The 24,340-nt window shown below is 31.5% G+C and overlaps 1 protein-coding gene across 3 annotated transcripts in view; it reads left to right on the top strand.

Moving 5' to 3' along the window:
* Positions 1-24,340, top strand: part of LOC115880775 (nephrin) — a 220,997-nt gene that overhangs the window by 89,287 nt on the left and 107,370 nt on the right. For all 3 annotated transcript variants that reach the window (XM_030898060.1, XM_030898058.1, XM_030898059.1), the window contains exon 3: positions 2,813-2,992. In XM_030898060.1, coding sequence (XP_030753920.1) covers positions 2,813-2,992 — 180 coding nt within the window. The remainder of the gene's footprint in view (positions 1-2,812; positions 2,993-24,340) is intronic.

Here is a 24,340-nt window from a genome sequence, read left to right as displayed (position 1 = left end):
ATTCTTCAAGTTATGCGAAGTAATAAGTAATGTTTCCGGTGAGACCGCGTATATGTCACCGGATTCTGGTTAGTATAAAGACTTTTTCTATAGAAAGAGTTTTTTCTATATTTTCCTTTCAAAATAAGACTAATTTCTTCTTATTCTTTTAAATATTACAGTGTTTCTTTTTCCTAAAATGTTATACTTAATTTTCGCTTAAAATTAAAAAATCACAAATGGAGGAAAATATACGTTATTGAATAAAGTTTATACAAATCACTTTACCATAACAAAAAAGTAAAAACATGTCATGGCGGAAGATATTCAGGTGGCATTTCACACATTTATCTATTAAAATCGAGATTAAAATAATAAACTTGCGTAACATGTTATACACGAGATAGAAAGTTTCAGAATCGATTAATACGCAATACGCTACGCAGTCAACTTATTCCTATGCGCGGATGAGCGTCTTCAAGACTCTTCCTTCGGCCAGGGTCACGACGCCGCCGAAGAGGAATCGGCCTACGTTTGGCTAAACAGGCTGGACACGGTGGAGTACGATATTGGCGAGTCTGAATATTTATAAAAATTTGCAAAGTAAAATATGTTGGAAAAATAATTAGTCCATACATATATAAAAGCTCAAAGGGTTTTTTTGTTGCATCCATCCCGCCGAAAGCGCTTTACCAATCTTGATGATTCTTTTTTTAAATGAAAGGTATATATGTGTAGATTTGTTATGAAGTATTTTTATAGTGCTTAATGGCTATTTCTTTGTGTAAAACGACTAAATACTAAAACATACCTGAAAACACCTACACACAATACCTCCAGAAATAAATTAGTTGTCATTGTCAGTGGTGTGTCAGTTAGATTATATATTACGTTTTTAGATATTTTAGAGTGAGTTGATGCCGCCAGCTTTAGATACATAAATATTAGCACAAAGGTTCGTTTAAACGACATTAGTGAATTAGCTACACAAAGCGATTTTAGGAAATTCATCCTCTTAGAGAGTAAAATTATCTCGGAACAGTTTGTTGTATGAAAATTCCTTACTATTTCGTCTAGAAGAATGAAATCCTACAAAAAGAATTAGAAGAAATTTTTGAAATTCATCAACCAAATGGGTAAAGTTAGTAAAAATTTATATAAAACTTGGTGACGTCTGGATTATACACATAAAAATTGGCACAAAGGTAAAGCGAATTTATGAAATTTATACCCTTAGGGAGTAAAATAGGGAATGAAAGTTTGCTGTACGAAAATGCAATACTATAACATTATAAACCAGACAGTATAAAATTTTATACAAGGGTTTATTTAGTGACATCATAAGGAAATATATCTTCCTCAATTATCCTTCAAAGAATAAAAAATAACCTATAAAGAGAGTATTAGTGCTCTTAATAAATAAAAAAAAGATGAAAAATAAAAAACATCTATATGTTCACTAGCTCTCTATAAAGAAGTAAAAAATCATTTAAATCAATGCATAAACGATTCGAGGTGTAACGCGAACGTAGTTGCGAGAAAAAGCTAGTAATTTATTAAATTATTTTATTTAACTCATTAATTTTCATTGAAAAGGAATTTTTGTAATTCGCCACTATATTAGTTAAAAACTAAGAAACTCATATCAAATTTAAGTTTTGCGATTTTGACTTATACTTTTTACAAAATCTGAACACATTTTAAAAGAAAAAAAGTTTTTGATAATATTTGTGTAGATTGACTACAAGTTGTATAACATAAATTTCTACGACCGGTCTACCTAGTGGTCTGCAGCATCGCCTTGTGGTGCAAACGTGGGCCTGTTAATCTTTGACGTGACGCACAACAGCCAAGAAAAACAGAAGCGTGGCTAAGAATTTAGTAATTTAAAAAAAGTCTTTTAGATACAGTAGTAGGTATTAAAAGTTAAGTGTTTAAATGGGGTTTGCCTTTAACAGTTAAAAAATTATATCGTAAAGTGTAACTTTCCGTAAGAATTCTTTATCTGTCATTGATCATGATCTGTCATCATGTTAACCTGATGTTTTGTATGTTATTTTGTTTTTTTCGAGGTTTTTTTGCTTGCTTGTTTTACGGATAAGGTGCGATCGCATAATTATTATTGATAATGTTTTATTTAATGTTAACACTACTACTTTTTCAGTGAATCTGTAAATCTGTTGTTTTTTTGTTAAGTTCGTTATTTAAACATATGTATGTAATACACTCATATTAACACTAATCATATTTTTACGTTTTTATTCATCATTTTCAATGCCCCCCCGGTTGCATCTTTGTAAAGGACTGTGAATTTTTTGTTCTATTTTAGATTTAATGTTAATTAAAAAGTTTGATGTTACTTAATATATTAAGTAATAAATACGGATTTTTTTATTCATCTACGGATATTTCGTCACAATCGGGATATTATATTTGGTATTATGCACAGGTAATAATTAGTAAATGTATTTTAGCAAACTAAGTATTTATAAAATACTAAGATACTAAAAAATAAATCTAAATACAAGATACAAGATGAAATTAAATAAAGTATTTCAAATATAAGATGAAAATACGTATTTTGTACCTTATATATGTATTTCAAATACTTGTATCTGAAATAAATCATATCTCTGCGCATTGGTCAACATCGAATTTGGGACACACGAAATGAAATTGAATTGCGAAAATGAATTGCGTAAATAAAAATTTAAAACATAGAAATTCCAATTTACAGCCAAAAGTTTTACACACGACCTTAAACAAGGAACAAACTCAGCTACACCTTTTTCCCCACCTTTCAACTTCTAACCTACCCTCTTTTCCTTTGCAGGTTTTTCGTCGGTCATCCCCGGATTCCCCCGATACTCGGTTATCGGCGACAGGAGGCACGGGGTCTACAACTTGCGGATCAGCAACGCCTCCCTGGAGGACGACGCCGAGTATCAGTGCCAAGTGGGGCCCGCCAAACTCAACAAGGCCATCAGGGCCAACGCCAGGCTCAACGTCACTTGTAAGTACGAGAGAGAATGAGAGGGAGAGAGTGTTTGAGAGAGACGGGAGGTAGATTTTATGAAAAAATGTTTGGATGGGATTTGTATCAGTCAAAACTTTATAATTTGTTGGGGAAGCGGAAATATATTTTATAAAATAGGATTACAAAACTGAATGTAAAGTCGTATTATTAGAAAGAACGAATCGGATATTAGCAGTGATTTAATACGTACATGATGGTTTTTATCTCGATTTTTCAATGACGAGGGACAAAATATTATATTTAACTTATTAATATTTTGCTCTTAATAATTATTAAACTTTAAGAGTCCATTTCACTTGTCCGAAAAAGTAGAAAAATAAGCGTTCGGCATTTAACGTTTTATGTAAAACTGGCAAGGTATTTTTAAACAAATGAAAAAGGAAATTAAAGATAAAGGGTTATACTATATCCGTATTATTGTAGCACATTTTAGACAACTTCTTTATTTTTAAGTATTTGATCAAAAAAAATCAAATAGATCAAACAAAATCAACAAAATATTCCTTATGTTTGGACTTAATTTTCTCAAAAATAAAGACATAATTTAAAATTCCGTTACAACACGGAAATAGATTGAAGTTTTGTGATTACAGCGATATATAATTTAAATGGTTTTGTAACAAATTGCTCTCTATGTTATGGCAAATGCTGAAGCTGTGCAAACCTTAATCAAGCCTTAATCAAAACACGTGTGTGTGGAATTTTGGGTGCGGCTTAACACGACAGGATCGGACTAAGTCTTAGGCAGATTTCTAAAATATAATATACAGTTGTTGAGAAAATCTAGGAACTAGTGGGGTTGCAGTCGGAAGGATTTGAAATAGAATTAATACACTTTGTTAATTGTCAATATTTCGGAATTTATTTATTCCATCCTCAGGACATCAACGTGATAAAAAAGACCTTGATAAAAACTACATTAAAAAATAGGCTTGTGGGATGCATTGAAAACTCCACAGTAAAAACATCGCTGACCAGTCAACCACACTAAGGGCTATCCTGGGGCGATTAAGCCGCCTGATTATTATTTAAAATATTGGAAATAATTTAGAGATCTTCGAGTAAAATTCAATTGCGTCTCAATCTAACGCGTGGAGGCGCAAAGCAACCGACAAACAACAACTCTGAATTTGCTTTAGCACAATTCAAGCTATTTACTTACAAATTTATTAAAAATTAATCGATTTTAATCATAACCAACTTGTGTACATCTATATATTTTGAAAATTAGAGCCTTTTTTTAACGGTTTTCAATTTTAAACAATACTTTTTTGCCCAACAGGTAAAATACTAATAATGCTTTATGTTTTGGTATGCCTGTTTAATTTAATATCAAAATAGTTTCTACTAAGGGCTGGCAAATGTTAGTCATGGGTCGAGATTTCCATATGTAAGAAGAGTACAATAGGTTTATAATGTACCGAACAAAGAGAGGACAGTAAACACGTTGCCAAACGTATGAAATAAACCGAGAAACTGTGCACATCGCTAAGAGATGTGGAAAGGATATAGCAGATTTGTCGAGAAGTGTCTAGCTCTAGCAGTCAACTATTAAGCTTGACCAATCAGGTTGGTTAGCGTGGTTATTTTGAGTGTGTTAATTCATTTGTGTTTGTCAAAAACTCTAACGTGATTGGTCGGGCTTAATAGTTGCCTGCTAGGGCTAGATACAAGTGATTTGTCGCAGTTGGCCTGTCGACCCAATCAATACCTCTGTCAGTACTTAAAGTTCTAGGGAAAGGTGTACGTCATGCGTTCAGCTTTACGATTTAATTACGTCCCGTGATACTTAATTTGTTTATTTATTAACTAGTCGTAATTTTCCCTATAGCTTGAATTTTTTAAGTGCAAGCTAGAAACACTTGCATTTTTTGGTAAAAATAAGTGGAATTGAGTGGGTGTTTGATAGTGGTCGAGCTATAAGAACTCTGAATTCAAAAATCGATATCTCGAAATCTATTAGAAATAATAGATTGTAGTTTTTTCAAGAACTTTGTTAATATTTCTGCTGTATTTTCTTTGTAGACAGTATGTGAAAATCGTTATCAATAAAAAAAATACACGATTGCTGAAAATTGCTATGCTCTAAAAGTAAATGGATGGATCGTTTACAATACTTGAATAGAAAAAACAACCTTATCAAATTTTTCTTATGTAAACATATTGTAAAATATCCGATCTTGAAAATAAAAAAAGTTTTAATATCTAAAGTGGTTCTTGAGTTATGCACGTACCTGTTATGTGTTAAAAAGTTGAGTAAATTATCGCGATTACTGACGTTTTTGCGTTATAAAAAAAAATGACACCCTAACGATATCCTTATAATTCCATTTCAGATGCTCAGAAACATGTCTAATGATTTTATCTAGTTATCTCTTGAAAAAAAAGTCTTTTAAAAATAAGCGGTTTGCGATCGTGATTTTACTTTACTTGGTAGGGAAAGGCGTACCGGCAACGCCGCAACAACACACTGACGCACTTCTCTCACATGCCGACCCAAAAGTATCAGTTGCCAGCACGGTATAATAATGCAAATATATTTTCTTCGTGAGATAGACAAAGGAGGGAGAACATGTGAGAACAAAAGAAACGAGATTTTATAAAAAATGGAAAGGATTTGCCCCAGTCAAAACTTTATAATTTGTTGGGGAAAGATGTTTTGCGGTGGAAGATGAGATAATCCCAAAGGAGGGATTTTAACGTCAGGTTGCTTTTTTGGTCGTCTAATTGGAAGCCTGTGTTTATGTGTGTGATATAAAATGTGATAAAAATTTGATAAAAAAGTGTCCCGATAATACTGAGTGAAAAACAAAGTTTATGAAAACAGAGCCAACCACTTAAAAAGTCAAATAATAGAAAAATATTTTTGTGATGTCAGGCAAAATATAAATAACAAAACTTAAATTTACTGTTGGTGCATGGAAATATTAGTTTTGTATGAATTACGATGCTAATGATTTTAATTTCAGTGATGTAAAAATATTTTTTTCCTTGTATCTCATTATTTTATCCAATCTTTTTCTTGATTAATTTATATCAAATATTTACTGAGTTATTTTCTCTGAATAATACTTTAATGTTCTAAGGTCATATTTTTAAAATTGTGATACAACAAGCTAATACGTTAAATAAATCGATTACTTATAATCGCTCTTTCTTAAAGCTCTTTTCATTCGGAAGAACAAACATTTTTATTTAGCATTTACATATTTTTAACTATAGGATAACTATCTGACGTAGAGTATACTTTTTCCACTATTTTTATTGCTTTTGACAGAAAGCACCAGTGCAGAAGAAAGAAGGAGAAGATTGGGATAAATTAAATAAAAATGGATATTCAGATGAAAAAGTAATGTATGCACTAGAGCAAAGTTCTGCTGTAAAAAGCAGTCTAGATAAAGGTCAAAAATATAGCAAACCAGAAGAAAAAGCAAATATGATTTTGTGCCAAAATGTATTTTTTTCTTAAACAACTGGTGCAAAAACGGTCTGCTTTTCATTTGTGGCAGGGTACATTTTTTCTACAACAATATTCCTACTACGTTTGGACAGGCCGCACCAGTGCAAAAGACAGAAGTAGAAGATTGGGATGATATTGGGAAACACCAAGAAATAACAGCAAATATTATTAATACTATAAGAATCAATACAGGTGGCACCATAATTTGATTTTTCTCAAAACGCCTGGAGCAAATATCGTCTCCCTTCAAATTTCCATCACCTCTTCCTTCATTTTATACCTAGCTAGCGTCACCGCAGCACAGCACGGTATAATAACGGTGCAGGGTAACGTCGGCGTTTCCCTGATAATAATTAATCCCCTAGTCGATTTCGAGGGAATCCGATGCGGCTGCCAAGGAGATTACACATGTTATGCCCGCACGTACAGGTAGGTAATAGATTAGATGGCAAACAGGGCCTAATGCCGCTGCTTACGAATATGAATCTATTAAATCGAAATGAAAGGATAATTAGCGGAAGCGTTTAGCTGTTTTGGGAATAGCGGCTTAAGTCTTGGGTACTAACAGGCTTAAATGACGTTCGACGTTGGCAACTACGACGCAAAACAAACGCTCGTGTCAGTTTTATTCGAACTAAGTTTGAGGAATTTCTTAGTTTACAGACTTAGCTTGCTATTTGAAAATTAGCTTAATAGAGTTACTTAGAAATATCAAGTTTGATTGATATTATTTTTTATTAGACATATTTCAGTTCACTGCACCTAATACATATAGATATTCTTTTATATCATAGAGAGATAGATTCTATAAGGTGACATTCTACAACACTTTCATATCTACTACGTTCCTGTCCATCTCTACATTACTTTCTCAATAAAAATTTGAGGACTGAAGCTTCCATATAGCTCTTTTCCAATGATTTAATATCGTTTTGTGCAAAAAACACGCATTTCCGAGCTACTACCTGACGAAGAATTTGTTTTGTCGTTTCCTGATTTGCTTGATAAAATGTGGATATGGCTTCGTTAATACCATCAATTATAAATGGATATTTTTAGTTTTCTATCTTTGCTTATCAGGTCTGTCGTAAACGTTGGTAAGTGTTCTACTATGAACTCTTTATCCTGCCTGTGTCTATTTCAACAATGAACCCAAGTAATGTTCTTGTTGGTTTTGTGCAAGCTGGGTTTGAAAATAAGATGAGTTAAGAAACGTATTCGGTATAAAAGTACATAACTTGATTATTATAATAAACAAAACCTTAAGTTGAACAGAAAATTACTTAGAAATATGTTTTTAATAGATATTACTTTATTTACGATAATGAGGAAGATGCATATATTTTATTTTTCGCCAGAAACTGTTCAATTTATTAGAATAAATATGTATAGATGCAAAAAATAACTTCTTTCTTGAAAGCAATACCACAATTTCATAAAACGGACCATTAAAATACTATGGATAACGCAAACGACGCCTCGCGAATTGAAACGATATTGCGAATTGAAACGATATTCTATTGGTCTGACGTCACCCGCCGTTCTCGACGACGCGCGATGGCCAGCAGCAGCCAGACGTGTTCCGTTTATGAAATTCAAGGAATGAAAATATTATACAAGGTGTCCCATAAGCAAACGCCAAAAATAAGTTACTTTTTGAAACACCCTATATATTTTTGGGTTCTTCGCAGATTTCTAGATATTCTAGATATATTTCATGTATAATATTCTATACCTATCTTCAAATGTTTACGAAATATTGACAGTTGAAAAGCGAAAAATACCTACAATTTTCTGGACCACCTTTTTTAAGACACCCTGTATAACTAGAATTAATTTTAAAAGAGAGTATATGAAAAACCATGCGACTTTTTTATTTAATGATTTCTTCTAAAACTTGCAGTTAAGGCTGTATGTGGGTGTCAAAATATAATGAATAACCCTGTACATTCAAATTTCATATACCTATGTAAGACAATATACATAAATATATGACTTTTTGGCCTCTTTTTCCGCTACTCGTATTTTTGTTTATAAATATATGAACTTACATCAAAATGATCTTCACAACAATAAATCGTAAAAATAGAGGATAATTTAATGTTTTTCTTTTCATCTCTTCTCATGGCCTTGGACCATTTTTTTCTGTTTTCGTTCATCCATTACTATTTATAAATATCACTAATTACTAATTATGTATTAATTAACACAAATAATTAAAATTTTGACTCGGATTCAACAGCGTTTAAAAGCAAACTGTCTAAAGTAAACACGCGTCTGGCTCCACTCAACCAGAAGAACGGCGGGTGACGTCACAGCGGCAAGGCGCGGTAGAGACCGTTTGCCCGGCCATTTAAATTAACAATATTTAATGATTTTATATTAGAGGCATTTCTTAACCGATATCAACGATTTTTTTTGTTCAATTTGTAATTATATGAACTATTTTTTAAAACCATTATTTAAAAACATGCATTTTCCTCATTGACATAAATATTACCAAAGGAACGCTTGTGATATAGGTACACTTCAAAGAAAATGTCTAAGATTAAAAAAAAGCCTAATGTTTAGGTGGTAAAATTGTAGGTATATTGTAATTTTTTTTTATAAAATACAAATATTTATTGGCAAAAAATAAACCAGTGCGTAACAAATATTAAAAATGGATTACATAAATAAAAAAACGCGCTGTTTTAAAATTCGTATGTTTGGCAGTGCCAACCTTTATTTGTAATACTAGACATTAATTGAAAAAAAAAACGTATACACTTCATAATTACCACCCAAAATTCTCGTATTATTGAAACAAAATATGACATTCCAATTTGACTATTTTTTTCTGTTTACAAATGGGCAACTAATAACTTTTATAAAACATATCGGCAACAATAATTATTTTCAGCTAAAAACAAAACATGAATATGGTTTACAGTTTTAATTAAAAAACGTTATTATAAACTATTGGTAGAACACATGTCGTTCAATTTTAAAAAGTGTTTCCATTTTAAAAAATTTGCTGTCATATTTTACACAAGAAAAAATTTGCTTTAAAATAAATTAGTATTTTTTTGGCATATTTTTTGATATTTTTATAAATTAGTGTAAGGTTTAATTTATTTTTTTTATTTGTGTTTAAAGAATATGAAGGTCTAAAAAATATACACTAATACTAAAAAGTTATGCAATATTTATTTGCAAATCCAGAAATATTAGGAAAATTTTAAATTTGGGCTAGATAAATAGATATTCATTATCATATGCCCAGAACACTTCTGCGAGCCCGCTAGAGCAGTCACAAGAATGGCCCAAAAATACTGCCGAATGAAGGCATGCCCAGTCTTTCTCAATCTGAAGAAGAAACAACAGCGACAACCTGACAAAAGGACAGTTCTTTGTATTAGGCAATGATAAGACATTGGAAAGAGCTCTATGAATGATTCAATCTTTAAGTTGTTAGACTTTTTGAAATGTATAGGACTGGAGAGTGTAACCACGAGATCAGAAGATGACCTCAATAGATCTGAATATCCCGCAGCGGAACAGACCAATTGCCACTTGAAAAATCTAATTTAATCTAGATAAATAAACATAGTACACATTTTTATCTTTCCTATGATATACTGAACCTTAACTATATTTATTATCATTAAACAGCGCTATGATCACTATAGTAACGCATTCCGGCATTCCGGCAAACAAACAGTTATTTATAAATATTTTTATTTTAAATCATATATGCTACTTTCTATATTTTATCTAAAGATTTCCCATGCACACAGTAACATATATTAATTAAGAAATCAACAAGACAACGACATAAAATTTTACAGTTAAACTCATTTAAAGATTTAAGCGAAAACGGTTCGCGATTAAACGTTAATTCCCCGTCTTTTCCAGTTAATTTAGGCCTGTTTTGTGCTCATTAAGTAAAAATTATTTGCCGCCTATCAACGTAACATCAATTAAGGGCGCTTTATCTCCAATCAAATGAAAGATAAAATGTCAGTGTGGTTCAACAACCACTTGCCTTTTCTTTTTGGCGAACTTAAAATTAAGGAAACCAATAATTTTTAATATATAAATAAAAATGCGTGTTATTTAATTCTTTAATTCCAATCTGTATGACAATTATATTAATAATTTTGTTATTATATGAGGATAATGATGTTATTATTAATAAAGGCTGTATCCCATTTCTTTCCTAGGCTATGGTTTTCTGTTTCGTTTCTATTTTTTTTTCTGAAATTTTTATTATTATGAAACACAGTTCCTCAAAAATATTTTTCATCATTATCACCAAATTAACCAGGGGAAGAAGATTTTTTTCTGGTTCTAAGTGTCATTATATATGTTTTTCTGGAAAAACTATCATCAATATTAAATACCATTTAAAAGTTGAATGCATTAAAGCATGGAATAAAAGTTCTATAATAAGTTAGAAAATATTAATATTCGTCATTTCTTTTAATTTGTCCAACTGTTCCGTATTTTATCGATATTTTTCATGAACCGATTCTTACCGTAGTTATCGGTTAAAAAAATGTATGGTTAATGGTTAATGGAACAACTAGGCGTTGTACTGCACGGGGGAATGGCTTTACGCAACCTGGTTAATCTGGTTTTAGAACAGAATACATTCAAAGTAGATTTTCTGACAAAATATCTCTTGTGCAATATCAATTAACCATAAATTTTGAAAAATCTTCACTCTTATTTGCTTATTTTTCCCGATAATCATAGATTATGTTCACTTGTGTTACCACTGATGATAAATATGGACAATATACAGTACACCATTCCCTTTTGAATTTGCTACAATCAGATTCTAAAAGATATTTCATAAAGTTCTAAAACAGAAAGAAGAATACATACAACATTAAAAGAACGGCGTAGTAAAAAACGTAGTTTTGATGCAACAATACAGGTCCCGACCTATTTTTTCTCATTTTTGTTCCTGTATCGCAGCATGTTCTATAGATTCGCCGATCGATTCCATAAATCAGCGCTATAAATGCCGGCTGCATTCGGGGCCGAAAAATGAAAAACTGCGTCGTTGTGTCTCCAGGCTTAAGGTCGCCATGGACGACGATATTTATCGGCAGTTTTCTGGACTAATTTGTATTTTGACTAATCTGACTTTTTTTGACTAAAGCTTTATTTAGAACCTCGAAATTAGTGGTACGTTTCCTTTGAACGCATCCTGAAAATATGGGAATGTACACGACAACCATCTACTGGAATCCAGATCTTCTGATCTTCATTGAGGACTTTTTTAAACCCCACCTAGTTTCTTCATAACTGTCCCAAGAATAGTGATGTTGTATTTTCTTACTACCTCTCCTGGCAGACAGGAGCAAATGTTTTTATTTTCTTTAATTCATTTTCATGAAGAGGAATATTCAAATCATTGTTTTATTATTGTTCATTATTTTTATTTTTAAACTTACATTTGTTTCAAATCTCTGGATTATTCTTTGAACTGTTGATTATTCGGTAATGTCAATCCGGAGACAAAGCTGCGAATATATCTAACACAGCAGAAATACTACTCCCAGCAAAATGCCATTTAACCATCATAACTTCTTCAGAAGTTGTGAAAATCATATTTTATGCAAAATTCCCAAATTTGACAATGACAAAATTACATTTTTGCTAGTATTTTAATTGTAGATTTCTGCGGATCGTATTAAAAAATTTTAGAAATTTGAAATTTTCGCAGATTTTTGCGACTAACATTTAAATGCCGATTCCAAATAAAATGAAAATCTAGACGAAATTAAAACGACGAAGAACAAACAAATTTAACGCCTCTTCGTAAATGTCTAATACAACTTGCAACTTATCTGGGATACATTATTTCGCAACATTCTGACTATTTCACCTAGGGGAGCAAAACTGAAATAAGTGAGCGTGTGTGGTGGACTTTACACGAAGAAGAACAGAGGGAGCAGATAGAGATAGCGGCCGGACGGATAAAGATAGAGCGGCAGTTAGAGAAGATTGCCGCAGATAGAGCCCCGAAATAATTACTGGACGGTCGATGGTGCAGATTTCGCGGATTTACGCTAACTTAACAGTCGCAACGTTTCAAAGTTTATTAAATTAGACGAAGGATATTGTATTTTCAAACGGAATCTGATTTACAATGTAGCCGGTCGTATTTTTAATGAAAAAGAAGCGTAACATTTTTAGTTGACTCTAACCCATCCCCTCGTACTGCCAGTGCATTGTAGGTAATATTTAAAAAGTATATCAAAAAATTAGGAGAACTATGTCCTATTCTAGTAACTGATATTGAGCAATTGGAAAATTTGAGGATATTTTAACAAACAAAGTGTGATCCAAGTTTAAAATATTAAAAAAAATAATGCATTTATGCAGATTTAAGAGACTTTAATAAGACATGTTTGGAAAAGGGGATTTTGGGCAGTTAGATTCAACAATACAAATGGTCATATATGAAAGTAAAAATATATAATAAATATTTTTTACAAACAACTGAAACAGCAGGTTAAATTCCCTAAACAACGTTCACACAAACCTAAACAGTAAATTTAAATCTAGATCTGGATCGACGACATAGAGTCATTTAATGTTATACCTGGACGGTATTACTTTACAGTGCCTACTAAACTTGGCCTCGTTAAAGTAAAGGTCCTAAAGCGCATTGAATAATTAATAGACCGTTAAGACCAAATTAATACTATATAAGACCACATAATGCCACATAAGAATTACTAATAAATGGTTATACCATATTTCAAAAAAATATGGAATAAACATCATACAAAGTGAAAATTTTAAAAATAGCCTTATGAAATTTCTTTTATACAAAAGATATTATGACGAAGATGTTAAATACATATCAGGGAATTGGAGGGGACTAAAAATCTAATACCTTGCCTCACTTCGTAGAGGTTTACCACTTTAGTTATTTTCTAACGTGAACCTACCTACACATCACTGAATAACTCGTTGATTTTTCTTTACAACCATTTAACAAAATCCTAAGTCGTATTAATAACTGTTGAGATATCGGTGTATAATACATATCAAAGATTCACTGTATCTGTTCTCCAATATTTCGATGACTTATGGCTTGAGGGAATGTAATTGAAGATGAAGTATTTTTTTCTCAAACTAAAGAAAATTTCGTTACATTCCACATGGAAAAACATCAACTTATTTCTAAAAAGACCGTTAAATAATTTGTTTTGTTCTTTTCAAGGATGTTGCCTAAACAGGTTGCTCAATTGCTCAATTTGTACCAGTACGATTTAGGAAAACCGCCAAACCGGTTTTCTGAATCGAATTGTAAGGCTTCTGAAAAATTGATATTGCTGTTGAAATAATACTAATAAAAATCTGATAAAGATATATAAGATCTAGAAAAGATAGTTTCAATCATTTATTAATGATGCAAACAGGGTTAGCAAAATATGCATCCGGAGGCTAAAATAAAAATTCTTTGATGGATTGCGGCACATTTTTGTAGGTTTCTCCATTGCAACTGAATGAAGAATTATGCATATTATATATATATTTACGATACCTTTTAGCATATCTTTAATCTTCTCTTTAATTTATTAAAATAAAAACTATAAAGAAAATGCCTTTTAAATCGGAGTCGAATAAATTCCCTAATTTCTCGGAACGAACTTCGAGATTTTTTATCGCTTCATAACGGCACTAAAAGTAATTTGTCTCGATTAAAATAACCTTATTTTTAACGTTCGACTTGTGGTTCGACCATGGAACGTCTAAATCATAGCCCTTCTGTCGACCGCCGTTTAAACGCACGAAAGGACCTAAATGCAGGAGTGTCTCTTCGCACGCAACGTATATTGTGGAGTACTCTTTTTTTGGTATGAGAAACTGGTGTTTTTCGTTTCAATAGCAGGGAATTGAAGTGTCATTTTTGTGCCTGAAACGTTTCTGTTTGAAAAGAACAATAATTGTAAAAAAATCACTACAATCATGTTTGACATCTGTTTATTAAAATATTTCTAAAGAATAATTGAAAGTATTTTATTATTGTTACCTGAATTTTTATGAGATACCTTTTTTTGTAACAAAATTATTTAGATTCTAAAAGAAGTGTAAACCAAGTAATGGATATAATAACCTATACACAAATCAAGCGGGAACTTACTATTTTATTTTAAATCGAATTCATTATTTTTAAATATACATAATTTATTATGGAGTGACCAGCCATGGTTCAGTAGCAAGTATGTCTGACCAACGTCCTCCAATGGTCTAAGACACTCAAAAAAATTCCTCAAAACTTACGACCGAAAAAAATAAAATATATTCCTTCATTTAAGTAAGAACAATCTTCGGATTGTTACGGGGTTTTTAACGGGATTTCTCCCCGTTCTTGAGTTATAGGGGGTTATAACTCATCATAAAGTCTCAGGGCTTTGACAAAAACCAGTATCTGAGACGGCTTCACAGAGGTTAGCCCTCCATCTTCAACATCAGCCGTACCAAAGTTACACTACACAATATATTGAATCAAACCTAAAGTATTTATTTGAATTTAAAAATTTTCTGTAGAGGTTAAAAAATGGGAATTGAGAAACTGTTAAAATATCAATCAAAATCCTTTGGCAGACAAAATCAAATTAAATTTTATTTTGTTAGATCGCACGGAAGACTAAAACACTCCCGAGTTCAAACGAAAATATTTCCAAATAAACTCTTTTTCACCAAATCTTTTCGAAAAGGAACCGGTTAAGTATGCTCCATCGAACATATTGAATTTTTTTCTCCCCTTTTTTGTTAACGAAACAATTTCGTTTTTAATTTTCGCCATCGCCCCGCGGTACCTGAAAAACTTACAATAAGCACCGTAACTTTTCTCCAATTAACGCTGGAAGGAAATTCGAGTTAATTTCGAAGAATTAAAAAAGTCGGGTTTCTCCCAGTTTTCTTTTTAGACGTGCAGACACAATGGCGAGCCAAAGCGAAGGGAAATTGGCTTCGTCCGTCTACCGTGAATCCTGCTTAACGAGATGCAAGTTTAGTAGCAATTTCGGGTGTATTGTGTGACAAATTCACGCTTATAAACGCACGACAAAAGAATATGCTCGGAGTTTCTTGATATTTCAGTTAGATACGGTTCAAAATGGAGCGAAATTGGTAGATTAGATATGGATTAGCAACAGTCGGTTTCCTAAACGGTTACGAAAGAGGCATTCTATTTTGTCAATAAACTTCAAAAGACGGTGGTTCAGTAGTAGAGGACGTCGCGTCGGCTGTAACTAGGGAATCGTTAATGATACGAATGTCACAAATAATCATCATAATGATCAAAGTATCAGAATTTATCAAAGAAAAAACCATGTTAGACATTTTAGAAAAGTAGAGAGTAACCTGAATGTATTACCATTATTAGAAGAAGAATATCCCAATTCTTCCTCTCCAGAAATATCGACTAAAAAACGTCTCTTAGAGTGGTATTAATAGAACTATAAAAACACATAAATTTCGTCCTATTAATTAGAACTACATTAAGATCTGAATGACTTTATCAATAGAATTAATTTTTTCAATACATATTATGCTTAATTACAATTGATGAAAATGGGGGATTTAACTAAAATCTTATTTCCCGATGATGCTGCCTTTAAATGTAACGGATTAGTAAATAAACGTAATATTTATTATTATCTCACAGAAAGCGCACACTGTAGTAGATAGGTATGACATTTTTATTGATAAAGGCCTATTATTGATAGAGCGAAAGTTTACAACCTTGTCTCATATTTTCAAAAAGCAGCATTTGCTCATAAAATATTAATTTTAGATTGAATGTGGCAGACAATGATTCAGTATTAAAACTAAAAGAGATTCGGACTTCCATTGTCTTTATTTATTTTTCTTACACAACATTTCGGTCAGAAGTATCACTGACCGTCATCAAGTGTGAAATGATAACGGTCAGTTAACAGTTAACTAATAACAGTTCACACTTGATAACGGTCAGTGATACTTCTGACCGAAACGTTGTGTAAGTAAAGTAAATAGATAATGGAAGTCCGAAACTAATTTAGTTTTAATCTTTTTAAATCTATTTTAGATATAAGAAGTGCTTAATGAAACAAAAATATTAAACAAAACTCTGTTCGATCATAATACAAAATACAGGGTGTTCCATTAAAATAGTCGAGAAATATACAACATTTAGTTTTAACTTACCCTGTATATATTAAACAAAATTGCAAATTTTGGATAACAGTATTTTAAAGAATACACTATTATACAGTATTTCCTATAATAAATTGTAAAATTCTTCGAATTTAGAATTTTGTGTGTGCTTTCAATAAGCAGTAAATTTAGTTTAAAAACTGTTATATTTCAAAAATCACTCGGTATAGCAGATGATACGTTATGGTATTTTTAGAATGAGAATCTAATGGAAAATTCACTGAGCTAAAAAATATACTTTGAAAACGTGTTTGAATCACCCTATTCGTAAAAAATATTTTCAAAATGTGCGTTAACGTTGCCCTCACATTACGTAAAAAAATGAAATAAAAATTGAATCTAAAAACCTAATATAGAGCTTTTTCGGAACCTGAGTCACCCTATATACATCGAAAATTAACAATATTTATAAACATTGGTCACCAGTTCGTAAAAAAATATTTGTGTTAAAAAGTTATTTTAGAATATATATATAGGATGAGGCATAAATACGTGCAAATATTTTCAGGGCCGGTAGATATCGATAAAGGAAACATTTTCTATTTACCGTTTTTCAATCAAGTCCAAAATAACCGAGATTTTACTTTGAAAATGACAAAAAAATTGATTTTTCGCTTAGATTTTGTGAACCACTGGATTTTTTCTGGATTTTCTCTCTTGTAAATTTAATCTACTATCTATGTGCCATATTATGAAGATATTGTGTTTTTAACTAAAAGTTAAACAATTTTTTTCAAAAACTCCTTTCAAGTTTCCAAGTTTCTCAAAAATAAAGTATTTCTGGGGTCGAAATATACTACCCCTAATAATATATTCCACTTATTTAAGACTCACCCCGTATATATCTTTAATACACCGTAACTTGACGATGTACTAACTTGATTCAAAGCACTGAAATAATCTTTTTAAGGCTTTTAATTTTTTGTACCACCCTATATGTTTTAAACATTGGAAAATAAAAACTTATAATTTAGAATGTTTAGTTTATTTTTACATGAATAGAGAATGTTTTGAGAGTAACATAATACATCAGTACAATACTAGAAAGAATTTACTAAACTATCCCGCTCATAAACTTGCGATTACGGAAAAAAGCCCTTTGTATATGTGTTTAAAGTTTTATAATGAACTGCCCTTAACACTTAGACTCTGTGGAAAGTTAAGCGAATTTAAATTTAAGTTAAAAAATTATTTATTAAATATAGAGCCTTATAGCTTGCCAGAATTTTTTAATTTCAATGGTTAATTAGGATTAAGGAAATATTGTTGAATTATATCCAATATTGTAAATTTTAGGTTTATTTTTTTTCTATATATTTTCCCGTTTATGTAAGTAGACTTATCTAATTTTTGTAAAATATGTGTAATATGCTTTGGAATATTTATTTTGATGTTTGACGATATTTCTCTTTATGTTTTTTTTTGTAACATAATTTGGAAATAAATAAATATTATTATTATTATTATTATTATTATTATTATAATTGGAATTACAATTTCGTTTTATATTACTTCCAATTCCACCATAAATTAACTTGTAGTTGCAAATCAAATATGTAAATTTACCTGTTTTAAACCATTTTCAAACCAGTTCACTAAGCACTACCTGGTCACAACAAATAACTACATCTTCGGTCAGTAATTAGTGAGAACCGCTTCAAATAAAGAGTACCACAATTGGTTTAATGTTATTTCTAATAGTAATTGCTTGTGGATAAGCCGATTATGCTGGAGTCATGGTTCCATATCTGTCTACTTTAATTTTTTTATTTGTTTTTTAGAAAAAGTTTCTTCCTAATAGGAGACAGATATTAAATATAGATCTCTCTAATGGACGTTATTTCTCAGATTCTCCTCTGCTTCAGTTATAATGAGAACCTCTGAAATCAAGTTTATAGAGTTTCTTTTTTATTTATTTTCCTTATTTTTTTTTTCTCTGGTGATGATTATCAGGTGTTGCGACGGACCAGGTAACAAATTTACGGAGATTAGCAATTTTCTTGTCGTAACAACTTCCTTTCCTCTACAAGCTTCTTTGAAATATATATTTCAAGACCTGAGATTATTACAGGTCAATACTTAATTGAGTTAATTGGATAAATCAGAAGATGTAATATATTTCACCAAGGTTATGAGAGGCGTCGTTTAAACATTTTTATATTCAGGAAATTATAGGGGCAATTAGCGAAATAAAAATACACCTTAAAATTACGTTAGGTTTCTGTTAAAATTAGTTTACTTTTTTCTAAATGTATTATTTTTAATGTTTACTGTAGAATGTTTAGGAGGGAGTTAATCACCGCGACCATACAGATCTATTGTGTGTTTCCAGTGTTTCCCCTTCTTCAGTTTCAGTCTCAGGGCTTTAACAAAAGTAGTATTTGAAACGGCTCTACAGAGGCCAGCTCTCCATACGCGATATCAGCCGTACCAAAGTTTATGGCACGAACGATAGTCGTCTCGGTGATAAGGTGTTCTGGTGTTTCCCCATTTTCCCCCACAGAATCTGCATTCGCCGTTGTTCCTCAGCTTCAGCTTACTGAGCTATTCGTTGAAGAAATATGTTAGTTTCATGTTAGAAACCCCGTGACAATCCGAAGATTGTTTTTACTTAAATTAAGGAAAATCTTTATTTTATCTTTATTAAGGATTTTTCTCAGTCGGAAGTTCTGAGGAACTTGTTCGAGTGTCTCAGACCGTTGGAGAACTCCCATTCATTGCAAAATTTTCAAAGAGACCCTGTAGCTCAGAATCTTCGTTTTTGAGCTATGAAAATTTTGTTTACGACATCTTCCGCTTGGCAAAAAAGTGACACAGGTTTGTGTAAACCGAACCCTTCTATCTTCACGAATAACGGAGATACCGTATGATTTCAATCAAAATGGGACACCCTGTACAAAGGATATACAAGAAAGGTGGTGGATTTCCTCCTTGCGGTATTCTATATTGTGCCATGGTAGTCCTGCTTTCAATATTTTTCATGCAACATTTTTGTTCTCGATTTTCTAAATAGCTTTTTGTTAGTTCTAGTATGTGTTGAGATTAACATTTTTCACCCTTTTTCTCAATTTTCATTTACTTTTTACATTTTTACATTCGCTGAGCTAATCTAAAGCATATTTTAACAGGTAGTAATAAAAATTCCATACGACCAATTTTTCAGCGAAAATCTCTTTTCGCTTAAAAATTAAAATACGTATATAAGACTCGACTAAAGTTTACTCGCGCTTTAAAATTCACCACCGCCGCTCGTGTCGGTCGGTCGGTCGCGCTCTAAGCTAGAAAATGATAATTTTAGCCGCTACATGTTTTAACACATATAATTTTCATCGCTCCATTCATTCTAAACTAATTTTTTAATCGAGTTTGCAGGCAGATTGCCGCCGCTCTATACTAAATCTACGTTTTCGTTTTGTTACGTTCTTAAACTGCGCAATTTCAACGGCATTTACTTGTTTTTCCGTTTTGTGTTCCTGTTCCTTTTTTTTATTTTTACGTATGCAGAATGCGATCTAAAAGGAAATAGCAGGTGGCATTGTATGGCGTGAGAATATAGAGAAAGAGAAGAATTCTAATCTCTCTCAAATATTATCACATGTATAAAAAACTCCAATCAATTTACATACATTTTTTTTTAATCATCGTATAAAACAAAATATAAACAAACCGTTTGTTTATTAACGGTTTGACTTAACCACAGATTTAATCCTTTTTTAACTACTAGAGCACAGAAAGAACCTTTTACGTATAATAGTGGGTGTTGTTAATGGAAACCGTGGTAAACCTCGTTATACGGAAGATTTTTTGGAGCACCTGCTGTGTCATTCTCCGGCACTGGTAAACGGACGCTACAAAACTTTAGGGTGTGGTTTTTTGGAGTAACTAGAGGCAGCAGCAGAACGGGCAAGGCCAAGACCAAGACCACTTATTAGATCCTGGTCTTGATATTTCATTTGCTGAATTTGATTTGCTATTATGATAGATTTGCTATAACCACGTGGTGCATCAGAACACGGGACATAGAAAATTTCATTTAAATTTTGAAAAGGTCAAATATTATCCCCCAAGTAATTTTATGGAAAAGTTGTATTAGAGTTTTTTGAAGGGGCGTTAAAGTTGTACTTTCATCTAGAATTTCGTTTCATTTGGTATCGGAATTTAAATGATATTTGCAAAAATCTACCTTCAAATTACTAAAATTTTATAATACGGCCCAGAGAAAGCATAATTAATAGATATTTACGATACAAGTGAGTTAACAGCATCATTAAGATACGCGTGTGAAAGTTGCACAACAAGTGCGTAGCACGAGTTGTGTAACCACACAAGTATCTTAATGGAGTTAACTCGCGTGTATTGTACAATATTTTATCTACGTCTAACTATAAAAACACACAATAAATTTTAAAAATATTTTTAACTAAAATAAAACAATAAATATACATTGCAGGTAATTATACATATATCGAGAAACTATGGTTATGGGGGCTCGTTGAATTTGACACTTTATGTCAGTTTAATAATATATTATAATAAATAAGTTTTCATGTTTTTATAATTATTATCAATAGGACAGTTTATTTGTATTTAGTAGGTACCTATTTAGTGCAAAATAAATGTTTTACAAAATATTTTTTTCTCTTTCGTAGTCATCTAAACAAGGAGTGCGGTAATGAAAATGCGTGAGTTAAGAAGCTCTTAACTCACTCAAAATGCGTGAGTTAAGAGCTTCTTAACTCACTGACATAGATAGAGAATAATTAAAATACCAGCAAAATGTGATTTTGTCATTTTCAAATTCGATGTCATATTTTCTTTACATGGATTTGAAGGTACCAAATAGAATAATTTAGTATAAAATATGATTTTTACAACTTCCAAAAAAGGTTAAATGGCCTTTTGGTTAATATAGTTAAATAGCATTTTGCTGGAAATAATATCCCTTCTGCGTTAAATATGTTTGCAGGCCAATCTTGGGACAGACATTACCGAATAATCAACAGTTCAAAGAATAATCCAGAGATTTGGAAAGGAAATGTAAATATGAAGATAAAAATAATGAACAGGAGGAAAAGAATTATTTGATAATTCTTCTCCATTTTGAAGAAAAGAAAACATTGGCTCTGCTGGGGGGAGGCGGCAGGAAAAGACCACATTACTATGCTTCGGACACTTACGAAGGAATTGGGGGGCTTTAGAAAAAGTTATCCATGAAGACCAGGAGATCTGGATTCCAGTGGCTGCTGTCCTGCACAATTCCTTATAATTATAAAAATTTTGCAGGATTTGTTCAAAGGAAACGTAATTGAGCTATATCACACCATTAATTTGTCTGCTAGGTATCTGATCTTTCATTAGTACTAGTTTCAATTAGTATAGTTTTCTAATATAGTTCCTTGAGTTACAAATGTGTATTTTACAATTTTTTGAGTTATATTTTTCTTATTTGAATTATTGTGGATGTATGTGGTATGAGCGAGGCCACGAGAGTGATTGAGTGATGAATAGCAAAGAAATCATACACCGCGAACACTATTTATTCTCAACTCAACTAATTCTTTTGTAGATAGTCATTTTCATTTAGAAAAAAAAATAACCAAACCACTTAAATTATTGGAAACAAAATGTGACATCGAATTTGACAATGATAAAATCATATTTTTGCTGGTATTTTAATTGTAGTTTTCTCTGGGCCGTATTATAAAATTTTAGTATTTTGAACGTAGATTTTTGCAAATATCCTTTAAATGCCTATTCCAAGTAAAAAGAAATTCTAGACGAATATACAACTTTAACCCCTCTTCCCAAAGGCTAATACAACTTTTGCATAAAATCATCTGGGGAGATCTATAAGAAAGATATAATCGAAATTAAAAGAGCAATAACTGTAATAATTAATTTTTAAAATAATGTATTTTAAAATAATCTGTATAAGCTAGAGCACAACACGGGAACATAATTAGTTACCATTTTGAAATGAGCTAGCCAATATTTCAAGTAACGATGAATATGCTTGTAGATTTGCGTTTTAATTATGGTACTCAAATAGTAGTTCTCAACTCAAACAATAGTATCTTGGAATATAATATTTCAGGAAAAGCCAAACAACCGGCAATACCAAATTACAGCAAATAGAGCGATATTAACAATTATTTAGAAATTCCGGCTTCGTATTCGGCAAGGAATCTAATAATAAAAGCATTACAGCTTGTCGGTAGCATCAGCTTTTCATTAAACCGAACAACACGAACTAATAATCTTAAATATATAAAATTTGCGCGACCTAGCCCACCATTACAAGCTAGTGCCGCTCTAAACTCGAGTAGAAAAATATAGAACGTCTGGCGCTGCGCTGCACTACGTACGGAGATCACGTTCCCCATAGCTATTCGCCAAATTTAATTTAAAGGAAAAAATTACGAAATAAAATTAAGGCTATTCCGGCACAAAAAATCCTGCCAGTGAAGGAAAATGGGAAATGCCCCTAGGCTTATTACGTTTCTGTTCTTATTTTATATCTTTCGTTTTATTTCCTTTCTTAACCGTTCTATAAAAAGAATAACATCCAATCGGGGTTAAATAAATTTTACTCAAAAATGAGACCGTCATCCGACAAAAATCTGGTTTTATCCATTTCTTTTTCTTTGGAGGGCTGAGAAAATATTGTGAATAATTATTCGTCTCTCAAAGTTGCTCTGTGAAAGGATCATACTTTCGCACTTTTTTAGTAAATTCATTTCGCTTGTTAATTTTCAAGAAACAAGCTTACGAACGAATCCAATATATTTTTTCATTCATGTATTAGAAACTGAGGCGACATCATCTTTGTTCAGTTTTGCTAGTTTGGTTTCAATTTTTACGGGTTTGTTGTGTTTTCTTAGTTCATTTTATGTTACTTCTTTTATTCACAGTGAATAAATCTAGAAAACATTGTATCAAGACTCGAATATTAGAGAGATTACTGAGAAATACTTCAAACATAGTTATTTGTGGAGTGTGTGATTATTTTAAGACAAATATTTAAATAACAGGTTTTCACTAGTAAATAAGAATAATTGTATACCATAATGTTAGGAGTAGTAAACCAATTAATTTAGAAATTCGTATAGATTTTACTATTTATGTTTTTATTTTTGCATTTATTTACTGATTATCACAAGAAATAGGATACGCCAATTTCACAAATTTTATTAATACGAATTTATTTTGTTTAGTTCAGTTAAATGAAAGGTTGCCTCACTTGGTTAAAAAATGTACATGTGCTGCCAAAATATTATACTGCCAAGCGACTGCCAATGACTGCGAAGAAGACTGTCTATATATGTCTGCCATTTAATTATAGTTGACTGCCATACGACTGTCAGCAATTCCGACTGACAGTCGAATGAATTTGTCTTACTGAAGACATATCTCGAGTTAAATAGAAATAAAATTCAAAGGCTCTTTCTGAAAAATATTACAAACGTCATCTGAAATTAAACAAGTCCACTTTAATTATTAGCATTATTTTTTTAGCGTTAGACTTGAGGATTAACATCAGGAATAAATGATATATACCAAGCTATTTCTAGAGAATTATTCTAGGTATCTTACTAAATATTTTACTAGTATTTCAAATAAATAAAAATTACTAGTATACAATTAATATTTTC

Source organism: Sitophilus oryzae, unplaced genomic scaffold (genome assembly GCF_002938485.1).
Source record: "Sitophilus oryzae breed Bouriz unplaced genomic scaffold, Soryzae_2.0 scaffold_1658_pilon_pilon, whole genome shotgun sequence".
NCBI lineage: Eukaryota > Metazoa > Arthropoda > Insecta > Coleoptera > Curculionidae > Sitophilus > Sitophilus oryzae.
Note: the sequence above shows the minus strand (reverse complement) of the source record. Positions and strands in the feature narration are given on the sequence as shown.